The sequence below is a fragment of the Monopterus albus genome, unplaced genomic scaffold, assembly GCF_001952655.1.
Source record: "Monopterus albus unplaced genomic scaffold, M_albus_1.0 scaffold143.1, whole genome shotgun sequence".
In the NCBI taxonomy this organism is placed as follows: domain Eukaryota; kingdom Metazoa; phylum Chordata; class Actinopteri; order Synbranchiformes; family Synbranchidae; genus Monopterus; species Monopterus albus.
Genome location: NW_018128023.1, coordinates 1573817 through 1586070, shown reverse-complemented (window position 1 = coordinate 1586070; position 12254 = coordinate 1573817). Strand labels below are relative to the sequence as shown.

At 39.3% G+C, this 12254-nt stretch overlaps 1 protein-coding gene across 2 annotated transcripts in view; it reads left to right on the top strand.

The window, feature by feature from the left end:
* smap2 (small ArfGAP2) overlaps positions 1-11449 on the top strand; it is an 18095-nt gene extending 6646 nt beyond the window's left edge. The window contains exons 2-9 of one of the 2 annotated variants that reach the window (XM_020614175.1): positions 5327-5460; positions 6547-6711; positions 6807-6866; positions 7175-7232; positions 7515-7672; positions 7778-7958; positions 8389-8837; positions 8924-11449. In XM_020614175.1, coding sequence (XP_020469831.1) covers positions 5327-5460; positions 6547-6711; positions 6807-6866; positions 7175-7232; positions 7515-7672; positions 7778-7958; positions 8389-8837; positions 8924-9049 — 1331 coding nt within the window. In that variant the 3' untranslated portion in view covers positions 9050-11449. Of the gene's footprint in view, positions 1-5326; positions 5461-6546; positions 6712-6806; positions 6867-7174; positions 7233-7514; positions 7673-7777; positions 7959-8385; positions 8838-8923 lie in introns of both variants that reach the window. The other variant, XM_020614174.1, reaches the window with a different exon arrangement.
* The last annotated feature ends 805 nt before the right edge of the window (positions 11450-12254 follow it).

Here is a 12254-nt window from a genome sequence, read left to right as displayed (position 1 = left end):
GAAGGATTTTAAATTCTATTCTGAATTTTACAGGGAGCCAGTGGAGAGAAGCTAATATGGGAGAGATATGATCTCTCTTGCTCGTTCCTGTCAGTCCTCTGGCTGCAGCATTTTGGATTAACTGGAGGCTTTTTAGGGAATTATTGGGATATACTTATAGTAAAGAGTTACAGTAGTCCAGCCTGGAAGTGACAAATGCATTGACCAGTTTTTCATCATCACTTTGAGACAGGATGCTCCTGATTTTTGCAATATTTCGCAGGTGAAAGAAGGCAGTTTTAGAGACTTGGTTTATGTGTGATTTAAAGGACATATTCTGATCAAAGATGACTCCAAGGTTCCTCACAGTAGTACTGGAGGCAAGAGCTATGTCATCTAAAGTAACTATATGATTAGACAGCAGATTTCTAAGGTTTTCAGGCCCAAGCACAATAACTTCAGTTTTGTCAGAGTTTCTAATGGAGAATCTAATGGATTGTTCCTGGACCATACCCTCCCTCTCCAAAAAAAATCATCCAGCTCTATTCATTACTTTTTGAAATATGCTGTGAACAAACCAACAAATGCCAGTAAAAACATAATCTCCTCAGTGAAGGTAATAATCATATGAACTAAGAGAGTACAAGCAATAGCATCAGTAGTAGGATCTGGCAAAGCATAGACGCAAGTCTAAAAGTGTGTTTCGATAAAAATCTAAAGCTTACAATGCAGTGTCTTCCTCTTCTTTTGATGTATAATCCACAGTTGTGACTCTCACATTGTAACACAGATGGTGGGTGTGTATTAGTAAATTATCAATAGGGCTCCATCTGTTTAACTCAGACTGGGGTCATTAGGTAGCCTCGGGGTTTCTGGACTGGTCTAGGGGCTGGAGGATGGCTAAAATGTCTACACATGATTGTGTGTTTTTATGGTGGCTAGAAGGGCATAGGATCCACTGATGATTGAGGCCCTGTGGGATTAGCTGAGTGCATGATGAGAGCACAATTTATCCTTGTGGGATATAGGCTAATGAGGTACATGCACCTGCTCATGCACATGTGCCTGGAAATCAGTAGGTGTGTACATGAACAAATGTTTGTGTGTGACATATGCACTTATGTGAGTAACCTTAGGTGTGTACCAGAAAAGCACACTGGGAAGGGGCGATGTGTATGTTAGGATGTAATTCTGTTTAATTTAGTTTGTTTGAGATTATGAGACACTCATCCAGTTGATGAAGCCACATTATAATGTCAGGAATACAATAATAATAATAACACATTAACCCGTGTCATCATCAATAAATCACTTCAAGTCAAACATTAAACAAAATTCATACAAATTATAACCAGGATGGTAACAATTCCAAGTTTCCTTTAAGCCATAATTTGATCTTCTCTTAAAATGGTGGTGTAATTATTTTAATACGCAAAAGCAACTACAGTAATTCCAATTTGCAGGCACAACAGAGCCCAAACTAACAAGCACCCATGTTGGTGTTGAACCCTGGCAAGTGTGGTGTGCAGCACTAGCACTAATCTGTTGGGGACAGGTTTCCCCCAACCCCACAAAGATGGTCTTTGAAACACTCAAGGGCTCTATTGTAATAAATATTATTTTCCACAGAGAGTTGAACTGTTGAACCTGTTAGGATTTCCTTTTTTGTAGACCTTCAAGCCATGAACAGACTGAATGGTCAAAGTAATCAAAGAAGCTGACAGTGTCTGTCACCCTTGTCTTTGTGGTGTGTCACTAGCACTAGTCCGATCCTGCTTGTGTCTTTTGCGGAGATTCACCATGTTGAATCGGTAGCAGATCCAATTGTGAGAGAGATCTGATTGGCTGTTCAGCTTAGTGAATCAATACACGAGAAGAGAAAGGTTCCATAAAGCTGCTTGAGCCTGTTGCTGTAATATCCATAATTTCACCCATTTAGTGTGGTTTCTCCTTATTTTGCACCCCCATGACTTCCTTTCTTCTTTCACAAAAGACCAAGGACTGATAATATGAGGATAGAGAAGTCATGTAGACAGTAAAGCTTCTCACAATCTCTGTAGTACAGTACAAATAAATGTGTATGTGGGTGGGTGACAGAAACGTTCATTATAGATTTGCACTTCATGCTTCTCATGCCCCCTGTGCATCCCAACAGGTCACCAGGCAGCTAAAGTCCACCACTTGATGATTATAAAATCCTCTCTCATTTGTCTCAGTTATTGGCTCTCATCCCAGCTCCCTTCCCCTCCCCTGATGTGCTTCAAACTGCATGTTTGACAACCACAACCAGTCTTTTTTTTTTTTTTTTGCCAGGATGATTCATCAATCGCCTCTGCAAATCCTCTACTTTTGGTTAGTATTTTTCCTATAAAAACAGAGGACAGATTCATTTGTCAAATCTGGAGCATTAATTATACCTCAAACAAAGGTGTTTGCATTTTTTCTTTATTACAAAAAAAAAAGAAACTTACTCACCGCTCTTACTCAACAGAAAGTGCAATGCAAACCTTGTAACACAGAGTGACTGTTTGTTCCTTCCATTTTTAGATGTCTATTCCTCCTACTCTCAACCTATTATATCTGTTCAAAGTAACTGGAGGCGTGCATTATTGCTGGACAGACATATTGTTATGGGTTCCTACTCAAGCACTGCATTCATTGGAACCAAAGAGGTTTCAGTGGTGCAATGTGCAAGTGTGACTCACTTTAAATGTCTACCTTTTAACTCTGTCCTCCTTCTTCATTGGCTTACTTGGCCATCACACTCCTGTCTACACCTCCTGTGCACAGCTGGTCACTGGAATTTCAAACACTGATAATACAGATTAGACCTACAGGACACTTGTGCATAAACCACTGAACACAAGAACATATATGTTTTGAAGAGAGAAAGATAGGTATTGGTGCATGTAAACAAGAATGAGTCTACAGCCATGCTAGCAGCTCTGTGAGGCTGTACTCTGACACAGCACTTCTTTTAGCTAAATGCTAACATCAGCATACTAACAACAATGTTTACATGCTGGTGTTAAGTATAATCTTTACCATGTTCACCATCTTACTTTAGCGTGTTAGCATACTAACATTTGCTAATTATCACTAAACAAAGCTTAGTTAAGGCTAATGGCAATACTATGTGTTTGCAGATAAATCAAATAAAATCAAACTTTATTTATATGTTCTCTTCTTCTTCTTCAGCACCCAGGCAGTTGTGTTGTGATGATTATAACTAATGTATAACTTATTTTGGGTAGACCAGAGAGGAGAGCCTTATAATAGTCTGGTCTGCTGGATATAAAGGTGTTTATTAATTTCTTTATGTCACTCACACAGATAAATTGCTGTATTCTAGTGATATGTAATTTGTGACCAGTTTCTCTCAATGAGAAAGTAGTATACTGTAAGTATTGGGTGTATCAAATATTGATGAAAAAATAAGGGACCACCAAAGATTATACAATTTATCTCGAGGGGCACACACATGTCTGTATCAAATTTTATGGCAGTCCATCCAATAAATGTTGACATTTCAGTCAGAATTGCAAATTTGATCCTAATGGTGGTGCAAGATGAAAAGTCAGTGATCACCAATGTCAACTAAATTTATGCTCTGGGAGCTGTGAATATCTGTACAAAACCTCTTGGCAATCCACCCAGCAGTTGAAACTGTCTGTCAACCAGTCAACAGACAAACATTGACATCCCTAGAACCACATCACTAGTTTGGCTAAAAAGAGATATAAAATCAGCACAATATGCAAAAAAGGAGAACAGCAACTGTCCAAAGCCCCAGAAAGTAAGGGTGGCTAATGTAACAGAAAGGGAGAACCTAAGCTGTGAATGAGAGATATGGATGGAGAGAGGAGAACAGATGGGAGGCAGCAGTGGTGAATGAGAGAGATAAGAAATGGCTGCAAGGACATCTGAATAAAGATGAATGCAAACTAATTTCAGTGATTTGGGAGTTCCGCATGACTGACAACCTCTCTTTTTCTCTGTGTCAGTGCCAGGGTTACAGTAGTTAAGCAGGCTTGCCAGGGTAATTCTACTATTATTAACTGGCATGACAGCTAATGCTGCAGCCAGACGGTCAGGAAGATGGATACACGCTGTGTGTCATAAAACCCTGTTTTTTTTGTGTTTTTTTACAAATTTGCTCTCTTTTGCATTTTTACCTATTTGCGTTTGTCCCTTTTTCATTTTGAAAAAGAAGCCCACAAATTGAACACACAACAATTTCTTTTAGCATGCATAACTCAGGATGTAGCCTAGACAGTAGTTATTATTTAAGTCTGCACCCCTACACACTGTTTCCGCAGCTGCCACAAAGAGGAAGGTTTTATGTGTTTTCTCTTCTGGTATTCAGCTTCCTCTTTCATTTGCATAGAATGGACTTTCTTAAATATGACTTCAGGTGACAAGAGAAAAAAATCCAACCCAAAAGCTGCTCTTCCACCTAGTGGTGCAAAGGACATGGTGCATCAACTTATAGCAAGATTGCAAGCAAGAACTCATAATGGAAATGAGTAGGCAGAAAGTGGTGTGTCCAATTAGAGTGAGTGAAGGAGGGGGAGCAAGAAGAGACAAAGGAAAGAGAGGAGGAGAGAGGATAGAGGGATGTAGGAAAAGATGGGGAGAGTAGTACCAGAAGCTGTCAGTACTCTCTCAAGAACATGTTGCATAATTTAAGGGGGGAAAATAGCCTGACAGTGTTGTTTTTTCCCCCCATTCCCAAAGTTGCCTGTTCAAGCAAAGATCCTATGGCCAGACAGAAGGAAGAGATGGAGCCTACATTATACAGCACTTAAAATCATCCCTTAAGATACATATGACAGTAATACAGACAGATATTTCCCACTCAGATAACATTGCACCCACACACAGGTTCATGGCCAAATGAGTAATCATCCCTGCAGGTATCCAGGCTCTGAGTGTGTGTGATTGCTTGTATGTGTGTTTGTATTTAAGTGATTTTCTACTCCCCCTCTCTCATCTCAGTCTCAGTTATGTAGGCTAACTCTCCTATTGGATTCCATTATGTGTCAGGACACTGCATGTCTTACATGGGATTAGATGTATTCCCAGCTGAATTCACAACCGTAATTGAGGTTTTAGGGTTGTCTCTCTATAATTGGACTTAAATTAATCAGAGTTTTTCTCATTATTCTTCAGCCTCCTCACCTAGTTCTCTTTTTCACTTACTCTATTGCTCTTACACCTCTGGATTCAGGTTCCATGTGTTTTTCTCAGTTTTAGTTTTATTGCCCAGTTATTTTATCTGCATCCTCTAAAAGCCCTCTACTCTAAATATAAACTCTTCTTCCCCTGTCCCTTTTTCATTTACTAGGTCCAAGATGGGCTTCCTGGAATTTGGGCATTTTCATCTGTATCCGCTGTGCTGGGATTCATCGAAACCTGGGGGTCCACATCTCCAAGGTCAAGTCAGTTAACCTGGATCAGTGGACGCAGGAGCAGGTCCAGGTCAGAGGTCACTCTACAGATACAAATATCAAGAGGAGGACATTTGCTGCATTGTTCATATGTCATCCATCATTATATTTTTCACAAAGCATTAAAGGGATAAATGATGATTGGGTTCACATATAATAGCTCTGTACTGTAAAATTTGATAACAGTCAACCTAAACCTGACAACTATATATGCTGCAAAACTTTACAATCATCAGTGTCATGGATCATTTCCAGAAAGTGTCATCTGACAACAGCAACTACAGCATTGATGCTGATATCCAGTAAATGGAGGTACTTTTTGCGTGTGGAGGTATTAATGGTGTAGTTTGACATGTTGAAATACAACTATGTACTTACTTCCTGAGCAGGGCCATCCTAAGCGTGCACACACACACAAAGTTTAGGTCACTGCCAACACCTGCTTTTCAAACTGAACTGCAGTGTAATGCAAACTAGATATTCACACAACATTAACAAAGAAAAATGTTAAAAAGTAAATTTATATAACTAAAAGTAACATACATGGGGTATAGTGTTTATTATTTATACTTATAAAGGCTATGTTCTGTAATCAGCAGGCACCTGTACTATTAATAAAAACAAAAAGTTTAAAAATTAAAAAGGTCTTGTGTGGCACCCCTCCAGGCATTTGGCACACTAGGCAACTGCTTATGTTGCCCATGTCATGGGCCAGCCCTGTTTCTGAGTGTTAGAGGAGAAGATATACCATTCTTATATTTATTCCTTTAATAATCAGTCAGCAGCTAATTAGCTTAGCATAAAGATTGGAAACAGGGGAAAACATTGTGTCAGAAACTGGAAGTGACTGAGTAGGAAAAGAAACAAAAAACATACAGTAAAGAAAGAAAACATTTTCCCATTCATATGCAGCAACCCTGGTCTGGGTTTGCTAGTCACAAAAGTCAGCATTATGCTTCCCAGTGTGGTGAAATTTCTATAGTCAGCGCTTTTCTTTTCCCTTTCTAGCAAGACTGCACTTTTTTTATATGTCTGGAAACATTATAGGAACAGTACCTTGGATATTGTATGGTATTTTCCCTCATTAAACTCCTTAAAAATGTTTTGGTGTCCCAAGTGTGTTCAAGTGATGGGAAATGCCAAGGCCAAACGTCTCTACGAGGCTTTCTTACCTGAGTGCTTCCAGCGGCCCGAGACAGACCAGGCTGCAGAGATCTTCATCAGGGACAAGTATGAAAAGAAGAAGTACATGGATAAGGTCATCGACATCCAGATGCTCAGGGTGAATCAGTGCACACACACATACACACACAGATTCAAAAAGTTTAAGCCAATTCCAGAATCAGCAGAAAAAAAACTTTTGTTTTCTGTGTGCAGAAAGAAAAGAGTTGTGACAATATACCCAAGGAGCCAGTTGTGTTTGAGAAGATGAAATTGGTAAGTAACCTTATAGCAAGTTCACAATGGTTGCATCACAGCAATAATTGAGTAGAACAAAGCTCATCCTGTAGATTTGTAACATTTTGCAGATGGTCTTTAAAGAAAAGAGAAAGAGTATTTTGAGCTAGCAGAGGAAATTTTGGAAGTAACATTGCTATTCTGACTTGAGTAGGAAGATAATTTCACCATTAGATAGACCATAGATAATTTCAGGGAGCCTGGAAGAAAAACGTTTCTGGACTCAGACTCATTTGTCAATATACAGTAGGACATATTACTCATATTGATTTTCTCTGTTGTGACAGAAAAAAGACATCAGCCCGAAGACAGATACCCAGGCTGTTACAGACCTGCTTGGACTAGGTATTCTACCTAATACACATGCACACACTAACACTAACACTTGTTTCTAGTATAATGTTAAGAACTGTATAATGGCTTATTACTGGTACAGGCAGCAGCCTGTTGATTAGCATACCTACAGAATATAATTCAGTTTATATTACATTACACAGTGAGCTTCATGAGTGTCACAAAGGTTATCCAGATTAAGGCTGAGAAATTGTGGTCTGATTAGATAAAGTGATGTTACATATTATAGCTGAAGCAGTTATCACAACCATGCTTCCCTCTACTCTCTGTCAGATGGCCCTGCTCCAAGTCCTGCTCTGTCTAATGCTGGAGGATGTGTTCTTGACAGTAGTGAAAGTCCAGCTGTGTCTAATCCACCTCTGGTACATTCTGCCCTGGATCTCTTCAGCACTCTGCCAATACCCTCCTCTGCTTCCTCCACTAAAACTACAGTAGGACATAACACACTATACACCATTTGTACACTGTGGGTATGTGCTTTGCTACATCATGCCACTGTTTTCTCTGTCTTGTTTCTCTCTGTTCTTTCCCTCTAGGCTGTTTCCAGCTCCATGCCTCAGAGCAGGGTGACTGCATCAGTACCTGAAAACCTCAGTCTTTTTCTAGATCCTGTGCCCAAAGCAGAGGAGGGCACAGTCAAGAAATTGTCCAAGGATTCAATCCTTTCTTTGTATTCTTCCACCCCCTCAGTGCATGCTAGCAGCATGGCTACTCACAGTGAGAACTACTCCCAGATGTTGTTGTCTCCATTTACAGCTGCACTAATTAATACTTTCTCTGCTCATAAGGGACCAAATGTATATGCATAAATTGAGATGGTTTGCTTTTAGTATTGAACTACCCCTGAGCTGTGCAGTTCCCCTCTACTCCACTGAGTCTTTGTGCCAGTTTTAGCTCAGTGTTTGGGGTTTCAGGCCCAGAAATTCATTGTTTGATTCAGTTTTACTGCTTTCATTAACCTTGTTTCCAGCTGCAATAGGCAACAAAAAAAGAACATGACAAATTCACTGTACACTACCTGCCCAGCTGTCATGTGGCCAGAAACAGAAACTCCAGTAAATGCTAATCATTGTCTGTATCTGCCGGTAGTGTAAATAGACAAAATGTTTACTCTCATCCACTTTCTATCTGCGTTTATTTTCAGCAGGCTTATACATGAACCAAATGGGATACCCAACGCACCCGTATGGCCCTTACCATTCTTTAGCCCAGGTAGGTCAAATGGGAGGTACCATGATGACATCACAGATGGCCATGATGGGGCAGCATCAGAACCCCATGATGGGTGTTCAACAAAACAGCATGATTGGAGTTCAACAGAATGGCATGATGGGACAGCAGAATGGCTTACTGGGGGCCCAAGGTGTCATGGTTCAGCCTGCTGGCATTGTGGCATCACCCTACATGACAGGGATGACCCAGGGCGTGATGGGACAGCAGCAAAGTGGAGTGATGGTACATCAGCAAAACTGCCTTATGGGACAGCAGCAGAGTGGGATGAGAGGACAGCAGCAGGCTGGAGGTTTGGCCACATTACCCCACCAGCAAGTGTATGGAGTGCAGCAAGCCCAACAGCTACAGTGGAACATTGCCCAGGTGGGTATGTTTGTTTTGGACCATATGATTACTGAAAATAGTACATTTCATTAATAACAAAGCAATGTGTGTTTTGTGGCTTTCAGATGACTCAGCACATGGCTGGCATGAATATCTACAACACCAGTGGCATGATGGGATACAGCAATCAACAAATGGGAGGTTCAACAACTCCTAGTTCAGTGCACATGACAGCACACATCTGGAAGTGAACTCATCTTTCCAAAAAGTGATGTAATGCCAGTAACCCACAAAGGAATTTGTGGAATTGGAATCTGTGGATTAGACTTGCAATGAGGAGGAGGAGGGGGCAGGTATAAAGAAGGATTATTTGGGGAACCACTATTACCTCTCTTCCTCTCTCCTCTCGGCCCATGCGTTCCCTTTGTGTCTAATCCATGGCTGTGTTATGCAGATATTCCTGCTTGCCTTCAGAACAACTTCATATGAAGCCCTAAACAGGGTTCAGAGCCACCCGTTAGGACTCCCCATCTTTCTTTGTACCCTCTTTGTATCTGCCGTATGTGGGTGTTCACTAACTGCTTGACTTAAAAGAACAGTGTGTGTTTTTTTATTGGATTTTACAGTTTTTCTTACTTAATCAGAGTCAAAAAATGCATGAATGCATTTTCTATCTCTTTGGGTAGTTTAAAGGTACAGTGATGGCAGCCTAGCTTTACTTCATTTGTTTTTGTGCTTGAATACATGTTTTAGAACTAGTATTTCCTCTAAAAAGAGCAAAATATTTCTCTTTACTATTTTATTATTTTATTTTTTGTAAATTCAGTATTACCAGTGTTTCATAACAGAATCTCAACAGACTGTTGATTAAGCTCTAACCCTCTCTTTTCTTGACATGGACCATCAATTTTGCAGAAATACCAATTACCAGATTTCCTTAGCTAGCTAATGTTAGCTCAGTGAGTTAGTGGAAAACCCCATCTCAGTCTTTGTTGGTGTTACAAGCTAACCCATTTTTAAATAACAACTCTCAAAGGGGGTTTCAAATATGCACTTGATGGCTACATATATGATACCACGCTAAAAGATATCAGACAAAAAATTCAAATTTTTAATCAGGCAGTCTTGGGATTGTAAGTAGTGGGAATAGTTTGCTCTAACATAACCCTGTTTGCTTGATTAGCTCCAGTATTTTGACAAGCAAGACAAAGGTTAGACTGAAGCTTTATTGTTAATTTTGCAGTAAGTATGATTTTTAACATTACTAGAGAAAGTGCTTTATGACTGCTGAAGATTCAATGTCAGGTATAATGAACAGTCATTAGCTGCATTAGAGCTGCAACCATATTTGCAAAGGAGCATCTACAATTTTTATTTTCATTCCACTATCAAGTATATGCGGCTTTGCCTAAAATATTTTGGGTGAAGTTTCATTTTAAAGTTATTTCCATGCTTCTGATAGGAGCAGCTGATACAGTATTTAATCTAAAATTAACATTCAGGAATCAAGCTAGGCAAGGCTGCTGACCCCAGTTCCCACACCTTCAAGCTGCACATTTGTCTGGCTCTGTTTAAGTAGGAAAATTAGTAAAACTGCACAGAAATTCATGTATCCCTATTGAAATAATTAAGTTATTCTAGCTGTCTAACATTATTAAAAATTAAGCAATCCCTTTATATGTTAAGTTCCCCAGTCCTCATTGTCTCACAAGCTACAAAACATACCTAAACAGCCCTTAATTACTGTGTGATGTCTTCTATTCAGTTCATGGAGGACTTCTTTTAGAGTGAATATCTAATCTTGATGTTAAATGTCTAAAGTCCTAAAGTGGATTTTAGGAGACCAAAGATCAACACTAGCTTTATTATGGTTGTACAGTGTTCCAGTATGCATTACTGTACATCCACTTAACTAGTGATTAGTAGAAACATCGATTCAGCAGTCCTTTAACAGTATGTTTGCTCTTAATGTTAACTGTGCTTTCCTCAGCAGGGTTGGGATGTAAAAAAAAAAATCACTTGCATGCAGTGTCATGATGTAAATGCTCACACACCTCAAGTTAAGAGTCTACCTGCTACAATAGAGGCCTCAAATAATGTTGAATGTCTATAAATGAGAGAAATTTGAGAAAGAGGTGGGAACAAAGACAAAGGAAAAGTTCAGTTGCGTTTCAGAAGGTTCCACTGAATTGCATAAGGAGAATGTCTTCACTGTCCTAGCTCTGATTGTATTTATTGTATAGTACCGATACTGAATGTGGATCTCTGAATGTTTCTCTCCACCCTACAGGTCAATCAGTCTCTGACCACAACCAACAAAAAATCTCTATGAACGTGTGTCCTGAATGTGTTCACAGCTACACTGGATTTGTTTTGAATGCTCACACCTGAGTACTGTCAGGGTGTGTTTATTTTATATATCCTTAATTAACATACACTTGCGTCTTTCAAATGTTCTGTGGTCAACAGTGACCCGTCGGTTTTTGGTGAATTGTTGAATATATACAAGTTTTACTGTAAATGTCTTACTGTCAAGTTGGGAGCAAACTGTGACCAGGCTGATACAGGTCATCAAAGGGTGTTTACAACTTGGACCAAACCACATTGTCAAGAGAAAAGCAATTGTATGACCGCAATCTGACACCTCTCAATATTTTTTCTAACCCTTACACACCTCTCCTACACAAGCCCACACAGACCATCTGAACCATTTCTGATTTCTCTGAAAGTGTTTCTAATCATGTTAATTCTTATAAGTGCATGAAGCCATTAGTGTAAATAATTTCATTTTTGAAAAAGCACTTTACTGTTAAGTTCCACTTTGAAGGCGTGTTTGTTGGGTGCCACTGAGAGAGAGATAAATTTAAAAACTCTTGGCATAATAAGATTCTGAGTCACCTTCTCTGCTGAGAGCAATAAGAGAATGTGTCATTCCTTCAGTGTAGCAGCAGGTTTCTGGAAACATGCGGTATAGCCTTGGTTGAGCTTTTTCCATTTTTAATTAACTAGGTTGCTTTTAATCAGTTCCTTTTGGGTCTGGTTATATTTTCTGTGAAACAAAAGCAAATAAAGGAATGTATCTCATGCACTTGTCAGTCAAGTCTACTGTGTATTTATTCTTCATCAGAATATCTCTGGATTTTGTTTCTTAAACAAGACTGATTGTATTGCCAGTTTATTAGTTCTGCATTTGTTATGTTTTGCCCTTTTTTGTTCCATGTTCAGAAAATTTTATTAACTTTAGCAATATGTACAGTAACATCTAATACATGTCTGTGCAAAACATACAAAATAAATATTTTGATAAAATTCTGTACCTTATAAATTTGTTACTGTTCCTAATTTCTTTTTAGCTGCAAGAGCATTGATTGTCAAAAAAATCAGATATTGTAGAATCCATCCATCCATTCATACATTTTCTATACCACTTAGTCTCAAACGGGGTCCAAGGGGAAT